Source organism: Coturnix japonica, chromosome 2 (genome assembly GCF_001577835.2).
Source record: "Coturnix japonica isolate 7356 chromosome 2, Coturnix japonica 2.1, whole genome shotgun sequence".
NCBI classification, from domain to species: Eukaryota; Metazoa; Chordata; class Aves; order Galliformes; family Phasianidae; genus Coturnix; species Coturnix japonica.
This window is the reverse complement of record NC_029517.1, coordinates 94,280,012-94,307,302: the sequence shown is the minus strand read 5'-3', so window position 1 is coordinate 94,307,302 and position 27,291 is coordinate 94,280,012. Positions and strand designations below refer to the sequence as shown.

Below are 27,291 nucleotides of genomic sequence, written 5' to 3'. Positions count from 1 at the left end.
TATTGAGAATGCTTTCAGTGAAATTAGGCATTCATAAGCGTATCTGATTGAGGAGAGAATGGCTAAGCTCTTTGCTCTATAGCTAATTGCAGGGAGTTCCATAGATAGCTGAGGTGTAGCTCTGCTTATATCTGCAGTAGCAGATGTGGACTTCAGACAGCTGGATTCTCCTCTATGCTTGGTAACTTCACATGCTTGTTGAGCAACATGCCCTGCTCTCTGCCTCAGTTTCCCCAATGGCAAAATTGGACTGTAAATGGATGATAATTATACCACATGCTTTCTGCTAAAGGCTTTGTACTCTGCACATAAATAGCTGTGTTTTGAAGTAAGGTCTTAGTATGGAACTTATCTCATAGGATGTTCATGCCTTTTCTTCATATATTTTTTCCAATTGAATGGAAGAAGCCAGGGACTTCCCAGTTTTGTTCCAGCCAAGAACTGCTCCATTCAGTTCTGTTCTGTGCAGTTGGCAGCCTTAAGAATGCAAGCTCTGTTTCAAAACACTGTGCATCTGTCAAGCCTGCCCAGGCATTGCCTCAGCATAAAACCAGTGCCAGGTTGTCTAACCAGAGGAAAGTGCCCCTCCGGTTCCTTTGTACAGATGAGAGCAGACAGAGACAGGCTGAGAATCTTGCCTTTGCATTGTATTCCAGGCCCAGTTTTGGTGCCACAGCTCTAAATGAAGTGATGCTCAACTTGGACACTCTGCAGAATCAGGAAAGAGATCTAAGTGACATTAATGGATTCCACTCATGAAGGCAAACTTCTGCCTTCTCTGAGACAGCAGAGCTGCATTACCTGGTGCCCAGGTCCACATTCCTCCAGCTCCTCCTGAGGTCCTGGCAAGCCTTGAGATAATCTCCACTTTCCCAGCTCTCAGGATGTAGCTCCCACTAACTGTTTCTTGATGGCTGTATGGGGGCTACTGGTAAGATGGTACAGAGTATGTATATTTGTCTTTAAATAGAGATGCGATTAAAAAACCTGATGGAGAAGAAACAGCCTTCTTTCCTTACTAAAGAAACAAAAAAATAACTATCATCACTTACTTATATATATATATATGCATACATATATGTTTGTATATATCATTGTCGTTTCCTTTAATCTGCCTTCCCACAATTTCCTGCCTTCTTAAGTATGTCAGCACAAATGGGTGACATTTTTGTCATTGAGCAATTGAGCAACCAATTGCTGATTCTCTCTCAGCTGTCAAGTGTCAGCAAGCTCCAACCCAGCACATCTATGTTATCATGGCACCGAGGCTGCACTAATCAGCCTGCCTGAGAGTATGGTACTGTCAGTCACCATCTGTGCGCACATAGTTGTCTTGGCCTTTTCATGTAGAAATTCCTTCTACTTTCTCAAATTCCTTCCAGAAAGCAAAGTTTCTACAGAACCTCTTGATACTACTCATTTCCCAAGATTTCCAAATTTGAAGTGTCTCATATAATTTGCATTCAAGGAGCAGAGCACTTTTTTTTCCATGCATCTCGTAGAGCACTCAGTGGACTGTAAATCATAGAATCGTGGAGTCGTGGAACGGTCTGGGTTGAAAGGAACCACAATGGTCATCTAGTTTCAACCCCCTTCTATGTGTGGGGTCACCAACCATTAGACCAGGCTGTCCAGAGCTACATCCAGCCTGGCCTTGAATGCCTCCAGGGTTGGGGCATTTACAACCTTCTTGGGCAACCTGTTTCAGTGTGCCAACATCCTCTAAGTGAAGAACCAAATGTATGTCAGTAGTATATTAATGTTGAAGGTCTAATTTTCCCAAGTAGTTACTTGGGTGCAAAACTGAGTGTACAGACCGGCATCTGCCAATTGAATTAGATCTTTCTTGGTGAAAGCAGACATGTGCATAGACAGTTGTTTAACTTTGGGAATGAGTTATCATTCATGTGAGAAACACTGTGTTCAGAGAGCTGAGTTCTGTAACTAAAAACTGCCCTCCCTTCAAATTTGCATGCATACATGTATTAATGCATATGTGCTTTTTATAAATGCTCAAATATGTACATGAACATTTAGTCAAATGCTGCTCACTGATGGTAGCGGGAGCTACTTAGTTTAAGTCCTGCATTTGACCTGTGCTAAGAGATAGGCTCTCTAATGAAAGAGTTCTCATCTATTGGCTCAAGACGTGCTGTCAGAATTATAGAATCATGAAATCGTTAAGGTTGGAAAAAATCTCTAGGAACATCCAGTTCAATTGTCAGCCCATCACCACCATGCCCACTAGCCCCTGTCCCTAAGAACTTAAGTCTATTCTCATCTCAGACTATAGCAGAAAAGGAACACGGTATCACTGCATATGCAACAGTATTGGATGCTATGTAGGTATAGTGAATGCAACTGCAGCTGATTCTTATCATGGGTCAGATTTTGGGGGGAGGACCTTTGGTAGGGGACTTGGGAGGAGGGGAATTAGGCAGTAGTATCTGCATCTCTGCTTTCAGGAGCATTACGGAGTTACCACCTATAATGCACTCCAAGCAACAGACAGCAGCTGTCACCTTTTCTGTGACTTTTGCTATTGTTTTAAAAAAAGAGAAACAAGGTAAAGGGACAGAAGGAAAACCTCTAATGATAAGGGGAGATGTTAATTGTGGCTGGAGGTGTCAGTGCGCAATAAGGAATTGCTGCCATACTGCTGCATCTCTGATGAAAGTACTTTAAGACTGCAGCTCAGCAAAAGCTCAGCTCCAAGGGAGGATGGCATTTCCGCCATGAAACACAAGCACAGAACTGAGGCTGGACAAAACTGTTGTGCCTCAGCTATGCTGCCAGCAGGTGCTTTTCTGTTTCTTCCTGAATCTTTGTGACTGCCTTCAGGTAAGTGTCCATGGTGAGTCCAGGGTCCTGCACCACCTGTGCTCACAGAGGCTTCTAATGAAGGTGTTGCTACCAGGAAGCAGTAGAGGCAGTTTGCCAATGCCATACCTTTCAAAGTAAGTCTTGGAAAAGGAAGGGGAAAAATTCAGGACATTCTGAAAGATCCTTTTTAGCATTTTCAGTTTTTCTTTCCTTTTTTTTTTTTTTTTTTTCCACCTATTTTTTTCTCCTCCTGCAAGTTCTAAGGCATTTCTTTAATTTATTGCAATTTACCAAAGGAAAACAAGCTCTCCCACTGACATCTTTATGGCTGAAATCTGTTCTATGTTCTGCCTTGGTTGCAAAACTGGGCACACACTGAATGGGAGAAGTGAGAAAAGCTGGGAACTTGTTATGTAAAATCTACAGTAACCAGGCTTTTCTAGCGCTATTATGCCCTGACCCCTTATTTTGGAGCAGTAACAAAACCACTGAGACTGCACAATTAGAGGGTTTCCCAGGCTCTTTTTTCTTTTTTTTTTTCTTCTTTTTTTCTTTTTTTTCCTCCTCCTTTCTGGCCTCATCACAAAACCCAAGGAAACCAGTGATGTGCCCAAACTTCTGATATGGCTGAGGACTTTCTGTATCTGCCACACACAAAGGAAAAGTGGGAGCATATCTGTATTTTATTTATTATCTATTTAGAATGGTCTCCTGACTACAAATTCCTTGCTCTCTATCACTGAAGAAATCTCTGACATATTTTCTAATGGAATTTTCTATCTACCTGCTTGATATTTGGGTTACACTATGATCCCTATTGCCTTACTTTCAGTATGTTTTCAGTATAAGTTCTTTGTGTTTTCCAACTAATAACACTCACGTGTAACTCAAGTGATTATTCTCCCTTCTAAGACCTGGTAATTTTCCATTTCAGCATCCTTACTTGAATAAGAGATAAAAGAGCTTTCTTGGCTGCGGGCTATGTGCATTTTCTAACTCTTCATGATGTTGGAAACTGAGTCATCTACAATTTCACAGTGACACTATCAGTACTTTGAGACAATGCAGTTGGGATCAGGATGAGCCAAACCTTTTAAGGATAAATTACAAGTTTCAGAAACTGGACAGCAAAAATTGCATGGTGAGAGTGCTTGGAAGTGCCTTTTGTGTCTTTATGTTCAGTGTACAAGTCTAAATCCATGATTCAAGAGGCCATTCTGCAAACTCCAGCCTGCAGAACTGAGGAATGGGATGAGTAGCTGTCTGTCCCCTTTTCACCCCTAGAAAGTACAGCACAGGAGTCTCACCAATGCCAGTGCTGATGAGGCGTGTAGCTGAAAAGAATCCCTTTCTCTGATGTGTTGATTCTACTGTGATGCTGGAAGAACAATCTGCTTGGGTCAGTTAAGCACGGTGGAACTGAAAATCCGACGGGTATTGAAGATGTTAAGCTTAAACAAAATGAAATAATAAATGGGAAATTTCCCTTTCTCTGAACTCAATCTTATAAAAGTGTGTTAGTCATTATCTGCCTCCTTTTTTAACACTGATTTAATACAATAGATGCTTTCACCAAAACAATTGTCTTCTCAAAACTCACCCAAGTCCACTGTAAACACTTTGTAGCAGGGCTATAAAAGTTACTTAAAGTATGGATGCAAGAAAAGAGGAGGCTGATGATTCTAGAGAAGTAAGCCTTGCGGACCTGTGTCAGACCAGTTGCTCTGTATCAATGTCTCCAAACAAGTCAATAAAATATTTATTATCCACAATGTCTACTGGAAAAAAAAAAAGTATTTTGATATTTTTTTTAACTATTCTCTTCTTCTTCTTCTATTCACTGCTTTTATTCCTCAGCTGGCTTTGCAAAACTTGTCCTTCTATAGGTGCCCACAGAAGGTGGTAGTGAAGGTTTCACAGGAAAATGTTGCTTAGAAAGAAACACGAATTTATTTCCAAGAAACACAAGGAACACCTCCTTGTGCTTGATTTAATCCAGTTTTTGTAGACTGCATCCACCACTCTCCTCCCACAACCCCCCTGGGAGTAGAGGTGTGGGTCTTAAAAGACAGTTTCCTATGGCTGCACGTGTTTCCAGAGCACATTCACTACAATTCAGCAGTTCAAGGCAGAATATTGTTAAGTCATCAATTTTCATATGTTGGCCATCCATCTATCCATCCATCCATCCAACTATCCATCCAGTCAGAGTCTCTAAACTGATATCAGTAAATCTTAAGGGAGCAGGAAGAAGTATTTGTGTTGTTTCTTTTTTTTATTTTGCTGAGCTATATCTTTGTTGGTAATCAAACCAGACACAATGATCTTCAAAAGCAGTACTGCTTCCTTCATAGAATCATGGAATCATAGAATTACTCAGGTTGGAAAAGACCCCAAGATCATCAAGTCCAACTGCAGCCTAACCATTGTACCCTAACTCTAACAACACTCTGCTAAGTCATAAAAGAGACTGAATAACTCCTGTTGCTATTTCTGAGTTTTAAAACCTTTCTATTACTCTGATCAAAATGCAGCATCTGTGTCATAAGTTATTAGGATTCACCTCCTTTTTTTCGAGATGTAAATGTGTTCTACAAAGGATTTCAAGAAGAACATGCTGTCAGATTTTCTTCAGAAGCTTATGGACAGAAGAGCTTGAACTTGTAAATATTCATGGTCTGACTCTGCTTCTCACTTTGTTTAGTGAAAAAGGGATCTTTGGATGGAGGAAAGATCAACATCTTCACTTGGCCCAAAGGGTAGCTCTTAGAAGATATTAATGTTGAGAGGGAAGGAAAAAAATATATAAAATACTTAGAATTAAGAAGACAGTTACCACTGTAATCTACAAAGACAGCCTGAATAATCTAAAGCAAAATTGTCTTTTTCTGGATATGCTACATAAACCCATTCATGGCATGTAATTCCAGTGTGTGTATAGAACCCATGAATATCATGGAATCATAGAATGACCTAAGTTAAAAGGGCCACAACGATCATCTGGTCGCCAGCCACCAGACCAGGCTGCCCAGAGCCACATCCAGCCTGGCCTTGAATGCCTCCAGGGATGGGGCATCCACAGCCTCCTTGGGCAACCTGTTCCAGTGCATCACCACCCTCTGTGTGAAAAACATCCTGCTAATATCTAGCCTAAACTTACTCTGTCTCAGTTTAAGACCATTCCTGCTTGTCCTGTCACTATCCAACCTTGTAAACAGCTGTTCCCCCTCCTGCTTATACTCTCCCTTCAAGTACTGGAGTATGAAGATGTATATATGTGTAGTATGTATGTGTAGTACATATATGTAAGTACTGGACTACAAAGCTCAATTTATATTTTATATATTATCATTGCATTCCATATGGCAGGTAGCTTGGACAAAGAACAAATTCCTAGCACTGGGACACATGCCAACTATCTAATGCCACTGAGACTCAGCCTTGCCTCCCAAAAAAGCCAACACAGGACAGACTTTGGTTTTAAAATTACACAGCAGTTGATAGTGGTTGCTGCTCTGAACAGTGTGTTTGTGTGTTTCTAGAGGCTTTACCAGAATACTAAGTGACATTTGTTTAAAACATTACTGTGGAACATTAGCCATGGAGCATTAAATGAGTGAACACATGGGCAACAGATCTCTGAAAGTACTTAATGGGCCATTAATGGTAGCTGTTGGTGGGGATCTGAGGGTTTGCTGTAGGGCCTTTTGTGCTTCTGGGGGTTCCTCAGGAAGTAAATCTGAAGGTAAATATAGAATAATTGCCAATATAGTTTGAACATGCCATAATTAGTAGGCTGAAAAAAAAATGGGCAGGCAGGGTGGATTGTCTCTGGTGTGATCCCTGTCACAAGAAGATATTTTCTGATAGCAGAAAATGCAAAATTTCATTTCTCCGAGTGAAACAAGCCTTATCTGCAGAATGGAGGCTATGTCCTGAGAAGGACTTAGGGGTCTTGAGGAGGGGTAAGGAGGAATGCTGTGCTGTGGTAAGACTGACTAGAATAATTCCTAGGTGTGCTGCAAGACACACTTCAGGATATCCCTTCTGGAGTTCAATATTGAAAAGGTACTTTTAAAAGCCTGTTGGAAAAGTGGTAGAGGAAAAAACAAGAGCTGAAAAGAATTTCTTTAGGGTGAGAGACTTTGAAAGCTCGGCATATTTAGCTTATCAAAAGGATGATGAAGAGATGAGTTACTTGCATTATGTAAGTATTCTCATGAGAACAATGTAGAAGTACAAGAGGCTTTTCAGTCTGGGGGAGAACAGCATAACAAGCTTCATACAGACTCATTTTAGAGAGAAAGACCATTTTTGGTGATGAAAATGATTAGTCTGGTAAATAAACTACCAAGAGAATGGGTGGATTTTCTGTCCTGTGAGTTTTCAAATTAAGCAAAGATGCTTTTTGTAAATCATACTTAACCAAGCGTAAATTATTGAAACAATGAAGTGTCTAATGACATGGAAAGTCTGTAAGTTAACTAGAAAATTTTATGTTGTAATCTGGTTTTATACTCTGTGATTCTTTGAGCATCGCAAATACCGCCTTTCAGTTGCAGCATCATTAGGTAAAGGTGGAAATAATATAAGAACCATGATAAAATGGACCTTCAGATAAGCCATCCTCTGCTGTTGGTGAGCAAACTTCTCTCCTGGAAACCAAGTTCATGCTTGAGAGCATTTCTTGCAGCACAAACATTGGAATTAAGTGTCATAAAATGTCTTTGTGATACAGGTCTTCATGATAATCTTTTTCATATAGTTCTTCTGGTTAGGTGTAACTTTTTGTTTTTAAAGTAATGTTCTTCATTCTTAACACTATAGGTGGAAAAAGAGCTGAATACATGAAGCACATCACCACTGTCATGAGTCAACTAATGGCAGTATCAGAAATTATTGAAGATAGTAGGTGCACAGAGAAAGACAGACAGATCAGTCACATGGGCTTCATTTCTGAAGGGGACCAAAGGACTTTCAGTGGTGCTGAGGGAAGAAGTTGAGCATTTGGAGGTGAGGAGCTGCTAAGAAGAGCAGCTCTGATCAGTTACACAGTTAGCAGTTAGACAAATCCTTCTCCCCCACTTTAGTTCTCCTTGTTGGGATGCTTTCCCCACTGCTGACTTCATACAGTGCCTGGGGCTCCTTCCTGACCCTCCTCTCCAGTCAGTCTCTGGCCACATATGCCATCAATGCATCTTTTTGCAACAGTTTGTGTTAGGAGAGGAGAAAAAAAGGCTTTAATTTTCACATATTCCCAGCAAGGGGCTTGTCCATGCCATGCTGAAATTAAACTATTTCTAAAGATGAGAAGCCTCCAGGTAGTTCCCATACTACATGGATCACAGTTGTGCTTTTCCAGACATAACTGCTGTTTTTTGAGCTGGGGGGGGAGAGCAAAGAAAAAGTAGTTGGTCCAAATTGTCTCATAAGGAAGGCAATGGAGCAGGACTAAGGAAGCTCAGCAGTCATCCAAGTGCATGAATTCTTGTAAAACCATTATGAGCAGCCTGAATGGATCCCTCAAGTGAATGGCCATTTTGTCCCTTGCAGTTCTCCTTCTCCAGGACAGGACTCAATGTGCAGCCTGTAGACACACAGATTCCACGATAAATAGAGAGGGAGAGTAAAACTAAACCCTCTGGAGCCAGGCCAGAAGCAATGTCAAATCTCTTGACTGATTTCCCAGGGAATTCTTGCTCTAAATGTCAGGAGAACACAGCCCCCACAGCCAGATCTGGACCAGACTTATATCAGGGCGTGACAAAATGAATGACCTAAGTAACAAGATTACACTGAAGGAAAACTGAAACTTCAGAAGTGTGCAAAGATCACATTTCAGTAAGTGGTGTTTTATCTAAGATCCTTTTAGTAGGCGAAGATTAGTAAAAAATTATGAACTATACACTGGTGAGGGCTGGATGGTTCATTATTGGCAACAGAATGAAACACTCTGCCAGGCAGTACAGAAAGTCAGACCTTTTCTGCCAGCGCCAATTGTTTCTGAAAGGCTTGCAGCCTATTTTCATGGTCTTTTGTTGACAGCAGCCAAAGAAGGTCAAAGGAATTCGGTCTCCCAGGAGTCCATGCCACCACAAAAACAGAAGCCAAATGCCTCCATCACTTTTGGGTGCTTATGAAAATTCTTCTGGAGGCTCTCCTAAGACTGGCCGTGGTTGGTTACCTTTTGCTGCAGTTACCTGCTGCCCACTGTGGTTGCAGGGCTGATATGAACCTGAGTAGTCTCTGGTCTTCTACCAGCTGTAGCCAAAGGAGGCCTGGGCTATGCAACCCATTGGAAAGAGCAGGGACACTCAAAGAAGGTGGAGGAAGAGAGAGTACGGTCAGTAAACCTCATTCGTTTTGGAAACTAAAAGCCTGAAGAGGTACTGACAGAATAGAGGGCAAGCTGAGGAGCTTAATAGCAGCAGTGTGGAGACACAGCAGCCCTCATCTTCTGGGTCCAAGTGAAAAAAGACTATGGCCACTGAGAAAACACACAATGCTTCTAAATTATATCATCTGTTCTTTTTTTGGTATTTCTTTTCTCCATCCCAGCCCAAGCTGACTAGACCACAAGGCAGATCTGACAGCACTGCCCTGATGACTCTCTATGCCATCTGCACCACTGCAAAGTGGTGCAGTTATTCCCACTGCGATTCAGCAAGGTGACAGAATCCAGTCCTGGGAGATTTTCTGCCTCGCTCCCTCTCATTATGTTAGCTGGATTTAGCTGTTAGTACATTCCTATTCAACTTTGGCAGAGTGCCCTCTCCTCCATAACAGATCAAACCAAAACCCCAGACCCAACATGCTTCAGTTGTCTGGAAGTCCTTGTGCAGAAGGTGGATGTGCCTTACGTGTTGCAGCATCTTCTCGCCATGGCTTGCTGTGCTATGGAGATCTTTAATTCATGATGCCCTAAAAACGACTGTAGAAAGTTGGCTGCACTGTTAAGTGTAAGAGGAGTAAAGGCATGGTGAGATTGTGCTACATTTTACCCTCTCAGACAGGCATGGAGCATTAACATCACCTTTAAATTTTTCATGTATGTTCTTTTCTAAGGTATTTCCTTAACTGTGTGAAGCACAGCAGCAGGAGGAACATTTCATCCTCGAGCAGAGATCCAAAATGAGTTAAGTTGGGTTTTATAGCAAAGAATCTATGTGCTCCCAAATCCCAAAAACAACCAGTTCACCCTCAAACTGGTTTTTACTTCCTCTGTGCTTCAGTGCCACCTCAAAGGATGCCTTTATTGCCTCCTGTGTTCTCAGTGGAAAAGTCTGCTGTTTAACCAGGGCTGGGACAGCACGATTTGCTCCAGTTTTGCTCCCAAAGCATTGCCTTTGCCTGTTTCTGTGACCGCAACCTTTCCTGATCCCCCAGAAGCCCTGTTGCAATGAGAACTGCGGGAGTGACATAAGGTGTTCATGTTCCTGCTTTACCATGTGGCACTGATTTGCTTTGCAGACCACAAAGAGCAGATATGTGCTATCTGCAAGGAAAGGAAAAGCAATTATTTGTTTTACTAAGAGAGTGTTGTTTGCAACTAACCAAATGGGAGCCGAGACTGCAAGGTGCCAATGAACACTTGTTGCCAGGGCAAAGCTGTGAAAGCAGCCTCCGTCCTGACATGAGGCAGCCAGCTCCAAAACTGGGGGGAAAATAGAGATCTCTGTGTGCACTTTTTGAAGTAACAGAGAAAATGATGTATTGGGCAGAAGCAGCTGTGGTGCAAAAGGCTGAAATAATCACAGAATGGCTTGGGTTAGTGGAGACCTCAATACCCACCCAGTTGCAAGCTCCTGTCATGGGCAGAGCTGCCACCCATCAGATCAGGCTGCCTTTATCAAATGTGGGTGGGAAAAGACATGGCTCATTCAAGCAAGGGAACCTGCAGGTATGTGAAACAGCACTGTTCTTGTACAGTAATGCCTGGAAGAAGAGGATAAGAGAACGGGAGTGGAAAAGAGAACACACAGAGGAATTTCCCAACTGATGTCCTTTTACTGTGGGGAGCTCCTCCCACAGCCCTTGTGTCAAAACTTAGTCTGTGAGTATATGAAGTATATGATGGGCTTATGTGCCCATAGGGCAGTGTTAGGAGCCAGTGTTTCTGGAATCACAGTAATGAGTTGTGAAGGGCAAAGGCTGAGAGACCAAATGCAGCCAGTGAAGGAGTGGGGTTGTGTGCCAGTGATTCCCTCTCTTCCTGACTGAGATCAAGACATAAGCAAATGAAGCAAAGACTGAAAACAAGAATGCTGAGCATCCAGCCAGCTGTTTGTCTTCTATTGTAATGTTGGGATGTCTTTTGGTATCCATATGACTATGATTTAAAGAGAAAAGCAAGCAAACGTGAGAGGAACACCTACATCTGTACTTTATGATCACCTTGTACATACCATAAACTCCAATTAGTAAGCAATTAACTCACAGGCATTACTTCTCTATTGCCTTGTGTGCAAATTTGTTTACAGCATCCTGAATTGATATTATTATACATTATGGTTGCTTTTTACTTATAGTCCTGCCCTGCCTGGGAACTTTGGTGACTTTGTTTTGATCTTATTGCCTAAATAGCTCTTTTTTTTTTTTTTTTTTGGTCAGATTTTTGTGCTGTGAATTCACTGGGTTTCTCTCATGATGAGAAGTACAAGGTCTTGCACATAGGTCCTGACAACTCCTACTGTCATTGCAAGCTAGGGGATGTAAGGATGGAGCACAGCCCTGCCGATAAGGGCTTGGGGAAACTGATGCATGGGTAAGCTGGACATGAACCAGCAGCGTGCTCTCGCATCCCAGAAAGGCAACACTATCCTGGGCTGCCTCAAAAGAAGCATGGATAACAGGGTGAGGGAGGTGATCCTATCCCTCTGCTCTGTGCTGGTGAGACTGCATCCAGATGTGGCGTCCTCAGTAAAAGAGAAACACAAACCTGTTGGAGTGAGCCCAGAGGAGGGCCACAAAAATGATGCAAGGGTTGGAACACCTCTCCTGTGAGGACAGGCTGAGAGAGCTGGGGCTGTTCAGCCTGGACAAGAGAAGGCTCCAGGGAGACCTGGAGTGGCCTTTCAGTATCTAAAGGGAGGCTATATAGGAGGGAAGAGGACAAGCTTTAACAGGGTCTGTTGTGGTAGGACCATGGGAAACGGTTTCAAACTAGAAGAAGGGAGATTTAGATTGGATATAAAGAAGAAGTTTTTTATAGTGAGGGTGGTGAGGCACTGGAACAGGTTGCCCAGAGATGGTGGAAGCCCTGTCCTTGGAGACAATCAAGGTCAGGCTGGATGGGGCTCTGAACAACCTGATGTAGCTGTAGGTGTCCCTGTTCATTGCAGGGGAGTTGGACAAGATGACCTTTAATGGTCCCTTCCAATTCAAATGATTCTATAGGAAAAATAATAAATCCACAGAACCCAGCTGGGCAGCATCACAGCATAATTTTAGCTGTTCTTTACAGTGGCCTCTGTTAGTAACTTTGCTGAATGTTGAAAAGGGAAGAAAGCTGAACACTTCGTTATGTAACATATAGTCTTGCTGGTGGGGTTACCTGGTGAGGCACCCGTAGGTACGAGAGAGACGGACTTAGCCGGGAAGTACTGGCAATGTTGGACTAGATGATCTTCTAGGTCTTTTCCAACCTTGATAATTCTGTGATTCTGTGATTCTGTGAAAGCTCCCCGCCAGCCGAGTGCCTTACACTTCATTTCCATGAGCCCAGCGTGCAGCTGGAAGAAGCAGCGAACACTTTGAGCTTTTCCCCATGCCGCTCAGCCCCCACCGCGGGATATCGACGGGCTGCACCCTTCTGCCCCGACTCCCTCTTTTCTCCAGCAGCCGCGAACCCCCCTCACCAATCTGCATATTCACATGATCGCAAATGACCCGCGGCTCCGGCTGCAGCGTCTCAAGCTCCCTCCGCCCGCCCGCAGCAGCAGGTAGGGGCCCGCCGCTCGGCAGCCGCCCGCTCGGGAGCCGCGCCCCCCACCCCGAGCCCCGCGCCCACCCCGCTCCCACCCGGGGAGCACCGGCTGCTCCGCACCCGCTCTGCCGCGGCTCCGCGCTGCCGGGCAGGCATGAGCGACCGGGCGGCCGCACCGCGCCGCGGGTGAGTGCGCTCCGAGGAGGGTGGGAGAGAAGGAGGGAGGGGTGGCAGAGCTTAGGGGAGAGGGTGACCCCCTGGGAGCGGGAGGTTCGGGGTGCGGTGGCTCGCAGGGCTACCTCGGCAGCCCGAGGGAGATACATTTCGGTCGCCAGTAGGTGTGCTAAGTGGGGACGGAGGGATGCGGAGCGTCTCCGTTCCACGTCCGAAAAGTTTGATTCTCAGCTTGCGGTCTGAGCGTGGAGAGAGGTGCGTGTGCGGAGCGCCGGTTCCGCAGAAAGGCATCAGCCGGGAAGAAAGAACGCTAAAAGTGCCGTTTGGGATTCGTTGGGAAGCCTTTGTTATTATTTACATTGTTACGGCTTCAGAGCCGCTGTCACTGCAGCCCCAACGCGTGAGCCCAGAATAAGGCTGTCCCATACCCCAGAGTCTTTAGACCGTGACGGCAACTTGAGCTGTGGCACCCACCCCGTGTCCCATCACACACCGTCTGCTGTGTGATCCTAGAGCAGAGAGCTCCAAGCGTGGCCACGTGAAATGAATGTGTGACTGTAACATGAGTTCTGTTTTTCTGTTGTATTTTGTATCTGTGGAAGGTGGCTGCAAGTGGCAACTAATCCAAACATTGCATTGCAACTTCGGTGGCAAATCTTAGATGCTGGGAAGTCTCTTATCAGCTTCAGACCTGGCAGTCATCTCTCTGTCCCATCTAAAGCCTTGAAGTTAACTGTGTGCAGATGGGATAGTGGGTGATGGAGACAATATTGATGTCTAAGTTGCCGAGAGCCTTTGGATTTAAGTGAGAACCTGAACTCCAAGATAAAAAGAAAGAAAGAAAAAGAAAGAAGTGATATTAAGCTTGTATTAACCTTTCTTATGTGAGTGGTTGGGAGGGAGCTAAATTTTCTTTCATTTTTGCTGTGGGGAATAAAGTTGTGTGCAGCTTGAAAGAAACCTTTTGCTATGACAGCTGGGTGTTTCATTGGGTGTTAATATCAGAGAAAAGTAGGCTGCTTCAAAGAGGAAAAAACCCACAGCATTAAAATGGGTGTTTAGGTCATTAACTATCAAAGTACAAAGAGTTCAACCAGTTGGGTTTTGGGTGTTTTTTTTTTCCCATGCAGTATGCTATTCAGCATAAATAGAAACTTCATATATGTTGATGAACAAGCTTTTGTGCTTGAGTTACACTTTTGGCTTGCATGTAGTGTTTTTGCATTTTGAAGGTTGTAAATGACATTGGTTGACTGGACAGCAGGTGATCTCAGCTGGTGTAGCAGTATGAGGTCTGCTCTTCATGATGTGTGCCTGGCCGGGCACACCTGCACTCCTCTATGTACAGAAAGTGGTGGTCAGGCACACTGGGGTAAAGTCACGAATCCCCATATCCCTCCCTCCCATGCTGCAAATACATCTGGTGCCCTCCTTGTGTCCTCAGCAGTAGTAAATTTTGCAAAATTTAATAGAATATAGAATTATATAGAATTATAGAATCACTTAAGTTGGAAAAGACCACTGAGATCATCTAATCCATACACCAAGTCTGGAATATAACATCAGGGCCTGTGTTTTGTACCTCCCACTTGTACGAGTGCTGCTTCTGTTGTGTGAGCATCCAGGTTTATTTTCATGGGATTCAGGATATGACTCATCCCTACATGAACTGTTCACTTGGGACATGTTCTGGGACACTGAGCTCTTCTCAGTACAGATATTGCTCCTGTGTCCTACTCGGGTCACTGAACCTGAATTGTTGGAGAGGAGGTAGCAAGGAGGATAAGGATAGCTGTGGCTTTATTGCCAAGGGAGGTGGTAAATTTGGAGTCATTTTGGACAAACAGTTGGATCTTGGTAGCTGGTCATTAACTGACAGTTAATACAAGATCTTACAAAAACTATTTCAGTTTGTCTTGAGTTTAACACAAAATCAGATTTGGGGATTGACTTTTTTCACTTTTGAGGTTCTGGTTTCTATTCTCCCTTAGTGAAACAAGTCCTGCTCAAATTTTTGAGTCTGCCAGATCACAAATGTTTTACAATAACCATTTGCAAGAGGTAATATAATTCTTGTTCTCATCTGAGACTCCAGAGAACTGAGATAGAGTGCAAATGGCCTATCCGAAATACACAGTAAATTAGCGTAAGAAATGAGACAGGGAAACATATATTACTTGCTCCAGACACAGAGTTAAATTGCTATTCCCTAACTCTCCACAACTGTTAAGAAATTCATGGCCCATTCCTCTTGCAGTAACTTGAAATGACTAGACATGCATTTTGTGCTTCTTTCTGATGTAAGTTGTATTAAATATGCATCGTGGTTCAGTTACCTTAGATAACTGAAAATAAATTCATCCATCTTCCACTTGAAATTCTGTTCCCAAAGCAGAAGAGGAGTGTTCTTTCTTTTGCTTTCTGTTGTGGTTTTCTTTGTTTGCTTGTGTTTTGTTGTTGTTGTTGCTGTTTTTGGTGGGGTTTTTTTTGGAAGGATTGGAGGTTTTATTTGCTTTTGTTTTTAAAGGAGAATCTTGTTAGCATTCCTTAGAAACTCATTAAAATGCTTCCCTTTTGGCTCATTCTCCTAATTTATTAATACCACAAATAACTTTTATTTGGTGACCCACTTTCATAGGTATCTGAGCATCTAGCAAGGCTGGAACTCATCAGGAAGGTTGTGCAGACTAATAAATAGCACTTCCAGACAGTGGAAAATCCAAGCCGTTTCTTTCTTTGTCACACACAGCTGTACACACCAAATGTGAAGAAAATGTTGTTCTCTTCTACTACTTGTTCTGCACACTTAGCCTAAGAGAAAAGTCTTTATTAACTGCATGGTTGATGTAAAGGTCAGAGTTTAGAACTGCATTCATTTTCCTGATTGGATTCGTTTTTAACCCTATGTCCTGAAAGGAGAAACTGCACTTTGTATAAATACAAATTTATATTTTTTTATTTGTTTGTGTGAGTGTTCAGAAAAGTAAACTCTCTCTAAGAGATCCCAAGGCAACGTCCCATCACTACACTATTGCAACAATGATTAGGATTTGACTGTGGTATGGGCTTAGGCTTGTTTGACTATTACTTGGGCTTGTTTAGCTTGGAGAAGAAAAGGCTCTGTGGAGACTTCCTTGCAGTCTAGTGATAGGAAACGGGAATTGCTTTAAACTCAATGACAGAAGATTTAGGTTAGATATCAGGAAAAATCTCGTTACTCAGAGGGTGGTGAGGCGCTGGCACAGCTGCCCATAGAAGCTGTGGTGCCCCATCCCTGGAGGTGCTCAAGGCCAGGTTGGATGGGACCCTGGGCAGCTGAGCTGCTGGGGTGCAGCCCTGCCCATGGCACAGGGTGGGACTGAGTGTGTTTCACGTTCTCTTCCAACCCAAGACATTCTGTGATTCTGTAATATTGCTTTTTACTGAACTATTGCACCTTCCTTGTGAAAAGTAAGGATTTGATTAGAGAAAGAGTATACCCATTGAGCTTGATGGTTAACAGGCCATTGAAAGTGATAGAGCTCTGCAGGCTCCTAGTTAGACAGAGGCCAGCTAGGATAGGGGAATGCATTTATTTTCATACTTCCTTAAGAAAAAATAAAGGGTGTGTTTTGCATGAACCACAGCTATAGGGACAGACTTATCTTAGGGAATGATTAATTACCCCATGTCCTGAAGACCAGCTTTGAACTTCAGCAATGTTTTAACGGCAGTCAGCTCTGACAGCACATCTGTCCAAGACTATCCCCTTCCAAGAGTACTCTGCCTTGAGCCTTCCCTCCAAGCTTTCCAAATAACAAACCTCTTACAGGAGAGAATTAGGTTTATTTGGTGACTTCTGATGAAGATTTGTTTTCCTTTCCAGTAAGTGTGGACGACTGTGCAAGTGTGAAAACATCATGGTAGCATTCAAAGGAGTCTGGACTCAGCCCTTCTGGAAGGCTGTTTCAGCAGAATTTTTGGCCATGTTGATTTTTGTCCTCCTCAGCCTCGGCTCTACAATCAACTGGGGTGGATCAGAGAAGCCACTGCCTGTAGACATGGTCCTTATCTCTCTCTGCTTTGGACTCAGCATTGCAACCATGGTGCAGTGCTTTGGACACATCAGTGGTGGCCACATCAACCCTGCTGTGACTGTGGCCATGGTCTGCACAAGAAAGATCAGCCTCGCCAAGTCGGTCTTCTACATTCTAGCCCAGTGCCTGGGAGCCATTGTGGGAGCTGGCATCCTCTACCTCATCACACCACCGAGTGTGGTGGGAGGCCTGGGAGTCACTGCGGTAATCACTTCTGCTCTGGCGCATGCAGTAGAGTAACTCAGAGCCTAAGAACACAGAATCAGCATCACACAGAATAAAGAGAGCTTGAGTAGAGATTTTAAGAGCTTGCTGGTTTATTTACAACACCCAGAAAGGGTTTAAAGCTCTCCCCAGGATGGCTTTATGCAACGCTATATCTGTAGCTGTTCTTTTTATAGAAGTAGGCTTTTCTAGAACTTCCCTAAATCTGATGACAGCAGGTAATGTTAATTTACATGCAGAATTTAAATAATATATGCATGAAATGCCATTTTCTTATGGACTGGGGAGGGGAAATTAATTCTCTGCCGTTATGATGGGGATTGAAAAAACATCAATTTAAAATGACATACTTTCGAAATAGATTGTGGCTTAGATTTCAGCTTTGTTCTAAACTAATAAGAAATGCCATCAGTTAGCCCTGTTGCAGGACTTATTAAAAATGCACTTGAGCTGCACACTGCTTAAATTTTAATTGAAATTTAAATTAATTAAGTCAGGGCTAATTAATGAATTTATAATTGAATAGTAAATTACAGCACTCCCAAGAAGAAAAAAAAAACAAAAAATGGTGAAGGGGAAGTGCAGCCTTTGCAAATCCCCATGTAAAAATAAAGGATACTTCTGCAATCTAACTTTGAAGTTCCCATTGGGTGTTACTGGCAAGCCGTCTGTTGTCAGTCCAGCAGTAATTTTCCATGGCTCCCAAACTAGACCAGCAAGGAAAGAAATGGAAGGGGAAGAGAGGGTTGGGAATGTGTGCGTCTAAATGTTCACTGTTGTCTTTCACTGCATACCACTTAAAAACATCATTCTCTGAAGTGTAATTAATGTAGGTGGTGTCTTTCCAATTTACAGAATCACCTTTGCTTCATCTCCTGTGTTTCTTTCCCTTCTTCCAGGTACACGGGGATCTTTCCGCTGGCCATGGACTCCTGGTGGAGCTGATAATTACATTCCAGCTGGTTTTTACTATTTTTGCCAGCTGTGATTCAAAACGAAGTGATGTCACTGGTTCAGTAGCATTAGCAATTGGATTTTCTGTTGCGATTGGACATTTATTTGCTGTAAGTTAATGCCTTCATTTTGAAAAATAGAGCTTTTGTCCCTTTATGCTTACTTCAGAAGCAAATGGAAACTTCTGTAGACTTTATAGCTGCTATAGCTATATAGCTGCTGTATTATAGAATCATAAAATCCTAGAATCACCAAGGTTGAAAAAGACCTCCAAGATCATCCAGTTTAACTATCCACTATCACTAGTATTTCTCACTAAACCATGTTCCTTAGTACAACATCATCTAAACTCTTCTTGAACACCTCAGTGGACAGTGGTTCTACCACCTGCCTGGGCAGTCTGTTCCAATCCCTCACCACTCTTTCAGAGAAGGAATGTTTCCTAATATTCAACTTGAACCTTCCCTGATGCACCTTGAGGCTATTTCCCCTTATCCCATCACTGTTACCTGTGAGAAGAGCTCAACTCCATCTGCACTGCATCTTCCTTTCATACTGTTGTAGGGAGCAGTAAGGTCTCCCTTGAGCCTCCAGTTCTCCAGACTGAACAATCCCAGTTCCCTCAGCTGTTCCCCATAAGATTTGTGTTCCAGACTCCTCACAGATTTGTTGCCTTTCTCCAAGCACACTCCAGAACTTCAATGTCTTTCTTGCAGCGAGGGGCCCAAAATATGTTATTCATGGATAATGGATCATGGTACAGATCCATGTCAAAAACAGTTTGAAAGCAGCAGAATCTTCTTGGTTTGGGTTCTGGGTCTGAGATTGTCTTCCTGTTTGTTTGACAGTTTTGTTAATTTTGTAATAAGACTCAAACAGTACTCATTGTCAGGATTGGACACCATGCAATACCAGTCCTTCTACTATGGGTAAAAGGAAAGACACTGAATGGCTGTCTCTGAGGTTCTAGAAACATGGAATATTTTTTCTTTACTTTAGATCAACTACACTGGTGCCAGTATGAACCCTGCTCGCTCATTTGGACCTGCTGTCATCATGGGAAAATGGGAAAACCAATGGGTAACTCTTTTTTCGTTCTTCCTTCTTCATAGCAGCAAACATCCATCACATTTCTTCATAAAGCACTCGATTTTTTACGCATCCCATCAAGACCATTACTGGGAGGACAGGTGCTGACCTGCCACACACAGTAGTACAATCCTGGACCATTTCTAAAACTGCAATGTGGTAGACAACATTCTAAGATAGCACGTAGCTACCTAGGGTTTATTTTATGGAGGGAGTAACTTGGGTAGAAGAAAATCATACCAAAAGAGCAAAACAAACAAACAAACAAACAAACAAAAACCACCAAAAACAAAACAACCCAGTGATGGGAAGAAATGAACTGTAAGACAGAAAAAGTCCTCCAAGGCAGACTGCAATCCCTCACGTCATGCTGGTGAGAAGTTATGGAAGTAATTCTGTTGGCTTCGCATTTCACCTGGTTCTATGGCAAATTGAGGCAGACATAAAATGAGAGCAGGGACTCCCTGTGATCTGGTTCCAGAGGGAGAACCTGTCATGGCAAATGCCCACAGAAAGAGATGAGAGGGTTGCAACCTGGTCTTTATGAGCTGGACCAGATGTTATCTGCTTTGATTAGAAAGCATTGGCTTGACTAGGAGCGTTCGCGCAGGCAACGGTTTAATAAACAGACTGTGCATGTTGCAGTTTCTTTAGCATCCCACTACTAAACTTATCAACATTTTATAAGGAGAGATGGATCACAGCTCAGCCTCACCTAATTAAACATAAGGAAAGCACTTCCAGGGATGATTTCAGTACTGACTGTGGAAGCTGAGTATTTCAGAGCATATAAGGATTTTCTTGATTTTTAAAGTATGGAGCCCACACTGCTCCCACTGAAGCTAATAACAGAAATAGCCTTGTTTTCAGGCCCTGAGGCTTCAATTCTGCAAACATGATACCATGTGTAACTTCGTTCCCAAGAGTTATCCTATTGAGGCAGATTTACCCAGTTATCAGTGAATGGCTTGTTCCTATGAAAAATCTGCTGTAGTTTTCCACAAGATTAATTATCCATACTCTGGGGGAGTCTGTAATTTGTTACTAAAGCTGTAAACAATAAACAAATTTACTATGTAGAAAGTTGCTGGTCACTTAGAAACAGGGCCTTTTTCTCCTCCTTCAAAGCAGTGACATTAGCATGAGAAGTCAGTGGGCCTTTGCACCTACTAAGATTACAGAACTGCTGCATGTCAGACTAAAATAGATAGGTACCCTCCAAAGTTGTGTGTGTCAGTCGTATTTGTTTATCAAATTAGATAATAAGATAGCTGCCTGCCTGTTGCAATCTGCTGGATCAGAAGTCAAATTTGGACTCTGGAAATGTGAGTCTGAAATACTGAAGTAGAACTGCTTGTATGTATGCACTAGGATAGGCTTTGTTTCCTTACAATTTTGTAATCTTTCTGGAGTAAAAATGCAGAAAGATCAGTTGCCTACATTGGTGTTCATTTTGTGTGGCATCTTGCAAACAGCACAAGTATGTTATCTACAGATGGCAAATAAACAATGAAAATTTAGAGAAGGCTTCTTGGAAAGAGATTAGAAGTTGGCAAACCCATTTTGCTTCAAGGATAGGGGGCTGCTTCTCTACCACCTTACTTTTGGTAGTCTAGAAAAAAACTGTTCCAGAGCAATTGTGTGTTGTACATGACTACAGAGTACTATTTCATGTCATAGCCAGTTCCACAAAGATCTGTGGCCTTTTTTTTTTTTTTTTTTTTCAAGAAATGCTGTTTTTATGATTGATCCAACTAAAGATGTTGAAGAATGTTCAATCTGTCCACCCCAGGAGGTTGCTAACCAGATATGTAGAATGAAATCTTTCTCAGGCATCAAGGAAACAGCATCCCTGCTTACTGATTCATTATCATAGTTCCCTCTTTTCCTCTGCTTCATATGGTACACTCTATGGTGATTCTTTCAGTGCTGGCATGAGAGGAATATTTAGGGAAAATCTGCACCCACAAGGTGTGAAATGGTTTAGATGACTACATTCAAGATGAATAGAGAGAGTATTTCTGAAGCAGACAAAATGCATGTGAAAGATGAGAGACTGAGAGGAAGCAGAGAGGTAAGAAAAGTGCATGGAACTAATGCCATTAACTGCCTAAGAGACTGCCTTTTGACCAATTTCATTCCTCAATTTAAAGAATTCACTTCACTGCTGAGCTCCACATCACCTTCTGTGAAATGCTGGGTAGTTAGATTTCTCTGCCTTGTAAACTGTCAGATTTTATCCCAGTTCATGAAATCCAGTAAACTGTGTGACCAAGGTTTTCTGGAAAACAAAGTTGGTGTAAATGATGGGGCCAGGACATTTTGCAGAAAGTTTTCTGAATGAAGTCTGCAGTGACACACTTTTCTCTGAGATTCTGGCTTCTTTATTGCTCTGGAACCTAATGCCTATGTTTTTCTTCCATCTCTTTTTGCAGGTTTATTGGGTGGGACCAATAATAGGAGCAGTCCTTGCTGGTGCTCTTTATGAGTATGTCTATTGCCCGGATGTGGAGCTCAAGCGCCGTTTTAAAGATGTCTTCAGTAAAACATCCCAGCCGTCCAAAGGGAAATACATAGAAGTGGATGACACCAGAAGCCATGTAGAGACCGACGACCTGATCCTGAAACCTGGCATTGTTCATGTGATTGATATTGACAGGAGTGAGGACAAGAAGGGAAGAGATCCATCAAGCGAGGTTCTGTCTTCTGTATGACTAGCAAGGAGCACTGAAAGCAGAGAGCAGCCTGCCAATGAGTCTACAGATATCCTTCCTATAAAAGAAACAGATCTCCTCTAAACTGAGCACCTACCATTTCTTAAAAGGTGTGGTGGAGGCAGCTGTGTGGTAGTAGCATGACGAAACCATACATCTGCTCAGCTGGAACATTAGGATTTTGTTCTTATTAGGATTCCCCATGAATTGTTCCAAATTAGGAGTTGTTCCTACTATTTTCCTTTCTTTCTGGAACAACCCCAAAGTCAAAAAGAGATGAAAGTATTCTTCTTTAATAAATCAGTCAATAATGAGATGAAGATAGAGATGTTTAACATTCAGATTGACAGATAAGACATATCAGGAAATGCCTATAGACATCAAGACCTACTTATCAGATTGTTCTTCTGACACTTAATTGACTGTTGTCAGCTTTGATTAGAACATCTTACCCATTAAGCATTCTCTGTGAGGTTCAGGGACAGCACCAACAGTTTTCAAGAGTTTTATCCAAAGTCAAGCGAAAGAGTATTGTTTCCACTCATGTATGTCACTACTACTTTGCAAACTACCTCTGCAATAAATTATTTTAATAGGCTCCAGAAAAAAAATTGATCAACCCATCAAATTTCACTCATATGATTTTCTATATAAATGTATTGCCTTCATCTCTTCCCAGGAGTAAATACGCTGAAATTGAATATTGAAGTCTATGATAATAAGGCTGCATAGCATTTAACAGTACTTCATGCTCACTTCCGACATTGTCTATCTGGTGAAACATTCTCCTGGGGTTTGACTATTGACCATTTCATGTTAGCAGACTCTCAAGGTCACAAGAAGAATATAAAGGCTTTCCTGTTACTTAATAACTCAAATAAGACCTATCAAAAGAAAAGAAGGCATATCTGTTTTCAGTGCACTTGTTCAGATACAAATTTCTGTGAGAATTTATGTAAACTAAAAGTTTAAATTACTTAACTACTTTCTTACAAGATGGTTGGAGGTATGGGGTTTTTAATTTATTAGTAATATAGAAAGTTTTAAAATTTTAACTGTATTGAAATATTGATTGAGAAGTATTTTTATAACAGAGGATAAAAACATGACTGCTTCTGCCTTTTTGTTGTAACTGATGCCTAACTAGTTGAACAGGATCCGCTCTTATTCCACAGCTCATCTAGTCTTAATTACATCTCCAGTAAAGGCTGCTTTATTTGTTGTTAGAAAAAGATGCAAGCACTTGCAGGGTTTTCTGGGGGAAGGGGACATGAAATCAGTAATCAGGCTTTCCCCCATAGAAGTATTTTGATAGACATAATCATCTCACTGGAACATTTCTATAAAGCTGTTACTTACTGCTTTTGCTTCTGATCGGTGGCTTTGAGTTTTACAACATGCAGCTGCCGGAGCAGTCAGGAGCACTATGCTATTACTGTAATTGTATAGTTTTTATTTTGAAATTGAAAAACTATTCCTGCCTACTTAAGAATAAGAGGGCAAAAAGCATTAGTCCTGGCTGTGGGCTGTAATAGACTTGTCTCCTCTTTGTCGTGCTCTACATGCAATCTTTATTGCAGGGAATTAGATGCTTCTGGTGAGATAATAAACCACTGCTAAACTCAAATCTGTGCACTGTGATCCAAGGGCAATTCTGCTATTCCAACTCACAGTACTGTATAGCTCCAGCATGTCCTGCTGTACTCATTTTCCTAGTTTCACACTTTTCTTGCCTTAAAAACCTTGTTAGAGAGTGGCACAAGCTCCCTGCATCGAGCGCTAGAGCTGTGATTCCTCTACTATTTGTGGCTGGTCCCTGCTTCTGCCTCTGCTGTACAGGCACAGCACATGGCACAAGTGGACACAAGTCATGGATTCCTCAGGTGACCCAGTGACAGCCCTGCTCCTGGCCAGATGCACTCCTATTACTTACCTATGGAGTGTGGTAAAACAGCTGATGGTTGTCCCTAGCTGTACTCCTCAGGACAGCATTGTGGTTCAAGGGCAGGAGCATGGCAAGAGGCCTGCTGGTATTTGACGTGCTGTATCAAATCAGAGATAAGAGCTAAGCAAGAGTCAAGGATCACAGATAAGAGTTAAGCCACAGCAGGAACTGAGTGTCCTGGGGATGGGCAACATAGGTGTGACGTTTAAAATTCCTGTATGCCTTTTTTCAGATGGGTGAGTATCGCACTAAATAGATTCAATAAGAAAGAGTAGAAGTAGTGGGTGTTTTTGTTTGTTTCTTTGTTTGTTCTGTTTTGTTAGTTGTTTTTTTTTTCTCCTCTAGGCATTTATTCTGGCTTTATTTTTTTTCTTCAAACACTGTGTTTGTTAAAGGGACATTTTTATTAAACCTTTTTCATGGCTCATGCAGGTAAAGTGAAGAGTGTTATATTCATAGCACTGGTGGACTGTTAAAATTTTTGCATTTTTGTGTTTAAAGGCACTCCTTATAATATGCAGATTTTGCATGGTGCTGTATTATTTAAATAAGAAGCTGTGATTTGCTTTATGCTTAAGGGTCCTTTACACAAATTGTGTAATATTTGTTTTCTTCACACAGACTGATTCTGCTGCAGAGGTGAGCATAGCATGAGCATGGCACTGGCCAACTCAATTAGATTGTTTTTTCCCTCTAAACACAGTTTACTAATGAGTTATGACAAACACCTAGAACCAGTCCTAGGAGAACTCCTTACTCGACAGGAATATTGGAGATAAAATGCTGAGTCTCCTGAAAAGATGAAGAGAAATAAGTGAAGCTAAAGTAAAGAGACCACTAGCCAATAAAGGATGCTGTCATGCATTGGCCATTATTAGGAAAGTGAGAACTGTTGCTTTTGTTAATGTTTGTGTATATATATCACAGTAAGCTTGACAGGCATTTCATCATTATACTGGAGTCCTAAAAACAACTGTGAATAAGTCTCAAACCAGTCCATGATGGCCCAGATGTTTCCAGCACTGCATCATTAATGAGCATATTCAGAATATTTAATCCTAGGCCTTCAGAAGAGAAAGGATGAAAGCTGAAGGTGGTTACATTGAGGCACACCTTTCAGGTTGCCTAATAGCTCCTGGGGAGTTTATCAGCTAAATCTTAACTATTCTCATGGGGAAAATGAAAGAAAGAAAGAAAGAAAGAAAGAAAGAAAGAAAGAAAGAAAGAAAGAAAGAAAGAAAGAAAGAAAGAAAGAAAGAAAGAAAGAAAGAAAAAAGATTCCTGCAGCATTTGAGATGTCATAACTCTTCTTATGTTGAAGTATATGGGAGATTTTTCATTCAGTGAAAGCAGGAGCAAGACTCATCTCACACACAGCATTTAGGCTTCTCACATGTTTTTACACATGAGTTTTTCAAAATGTGTTTTATTTTTAATTATTAATTATTGGTCATGGTAGATGTCTAAAAAGATAAATAGCCTTCAGATAGGACTTTCACCTTTCTAATGCTTGTTAACAGCAATTATGTCTGAAACCTACAACATTTTAGATTAAGTCTGTGTAACACATGCAGGATGTTATGCACCATCCACTATTTGAAATCTAAATAAAATATGTGAGAATTTACATTGTGAGCCTTTCTGTCCAAGGTGAGAGATGAGAACGCTGCACATTCTGACTCTCAAATCAGCCTTTGTGTATCTGAGTTTCTCAAGGACTTACAAATAGACATGATGCAAGCACAGACTGAATTATTTGTTACGTGTTTACTTATATGATTTAAATCATACTGATGCAGTCTTTGTAATTTAGGACAAATGAGGTAGAGCAAACTATGTATGAGGATTTTTCCACAATTTTACTTATTGTGGAAATGTTTAGTCACCATCATATCAGAACTAATGTTATAGGACTTAAACTTTCCATGTGTTACATTTGGAATAATCTACTGAGGAATGCACTATAAAATAATATATCATTTTCTGATTCCCACATGTATTCTACTGTATCTCACACTTCTGTTGCAAATAAATTGTCTGTTCCAAAAAAGAAAAGGCATCATTTATTCACTGAACACATTCAACTGTCCCAAGGCTCATGCCCAAAATATATAGAAAATAAACAATCTGAAAAATAGCACATCTGAGGAGTTTGGAAGTGTGCTTACTTAGATGTATTACAGAAGTTGTATGTTAGTAAAGAGGTGTGATTGCAAAAGACGAAATATCTTTATGGACACAAGCTAAAACAAGTAGAGCAAAAGTTATGCTGGTGCACTCAACCCGGACTTTGCTGAATGGGTTTAAAATGCATATATAATAGTGGGGAGCTAAAGTTTTATGATATCTTTTTTATCTAAAGTGATAGAATCAATGCAGGCATTTCAGAGTTCTTTTGCTAATGCTGAGTTGTGAAACCCAGATTCCATGGAAAACTTCAGCAACAAGATTGGGTCTGGTAGCAGTAATATTTTTTGGTGCCTGACTCCTTACTTGGAATTCAAAGCTTAGCTCCTAAAACATGCACGGCAATCAGACAAGTGGGGATGTAGCTGTGTCCAGGGTTAATACACAGGAGGGTGCTGGGAGGAGCAGGAAAGCAGCAGTGTGGCAAGGGAGAGCTCTATAGTTAGTTCTTACTGGCACTGTGGTGTCACTTACGTGATAAGGACATGGTCATACAAGGACATGCACGTAGGCTTGTGGAAACACAGCAGAGACACAGAACAGGAGGAACTGCACTGCATCAAGCAAGTGATGTCCTCACCCTAAGCTCCAGTAGTGGCACACACTTCAGCTGCAGCAACTGCAAACTGTGGCTCGATTGTCTTCTTAAAAAGATAACTGAGGATGTAGATACTCCCAATATCAGCTTCCTTTTGAACCCTCCCTTGGGTTTTCACTCCTTTATCTGTCGCAGATTGTGGTATATTATAAGCTTTATAACTTTATTTATATCAGATTGATAGCTCTTATCTTGGCTATTAATTTCCTTTGACCTTTCTTACCTCATTAGAAAAGCAATCCTCACAAATACAAAGACTGTGGAATAATCTATCTAAAAGAGATATCTCAAGGTTCTTTTGAAAGGCAAAGGGAACTTATGCTGTTTGTCAAGCCTAGCAAAGAGTTCCCAGCCACTCACCACAGCAATGGTTTTCCTCTGATCTCTACTTCCTTTTGGATAGGAATCTTCATAAAACAAAATTCATGGTATGTATAAATGTCCGTATTAGTGTACTCTGTGCTGAATGCATGTGTATTTGAAAGTGAGCTGCACAAAAAATGAGCATTGGATTTACTCCTCGAGAGGGACAAGATTGGTAGGTAAATCTTTGGGAAACTGGGAGATTGGCTGCCACTTCA

General features: G+C 41.8%; 1 protein-coding gene across 2 annotated transcripts; it reads left to right on the top strand.

Moving 5' to 3' along the window:
- The first annotated feature begins 12,505 nt into the window (after nucleotides 1-12,505).
- AQP4 (aquaporin 4) lies at nucleotides 12,506-25,552 on the top strand. Of its 2 annotated transcripts, none has more exons than XM_015855491.2 (5): nucleotides 12,506-12,764; nucleotides 16,788-17,202; nucleotides 18,123-18,287; nucleotides 19,177-19,257; nucleotides 21,702-25,552. In XM_015855491.2, exons 1-5 carry the CDS (start codon nucleotides 12,697-12,699, stop codon nucleotides 21,978-21,980), a joined length of 1,008 nt encoding a protein of 335 aa, XP_015710977.1. In that variant the 5' UTR covers nucleotides 12,506-12,696; the 3' UTR covers nucleotides 21,981-25,552. The 2 variants fall into 2 exon arrangements, with proteins under 2 accessions (XP_015710977.1, XP_015710978.1); XM_015855492.2 differs by lacking the exon at nucleotides 12,506-12,764 and adding an exon at nucleotides 12,827-12,934.
- The last annotated feature ends 1,739 nt before the right edge of the window (nucleotides 25,553-27,291 follow it).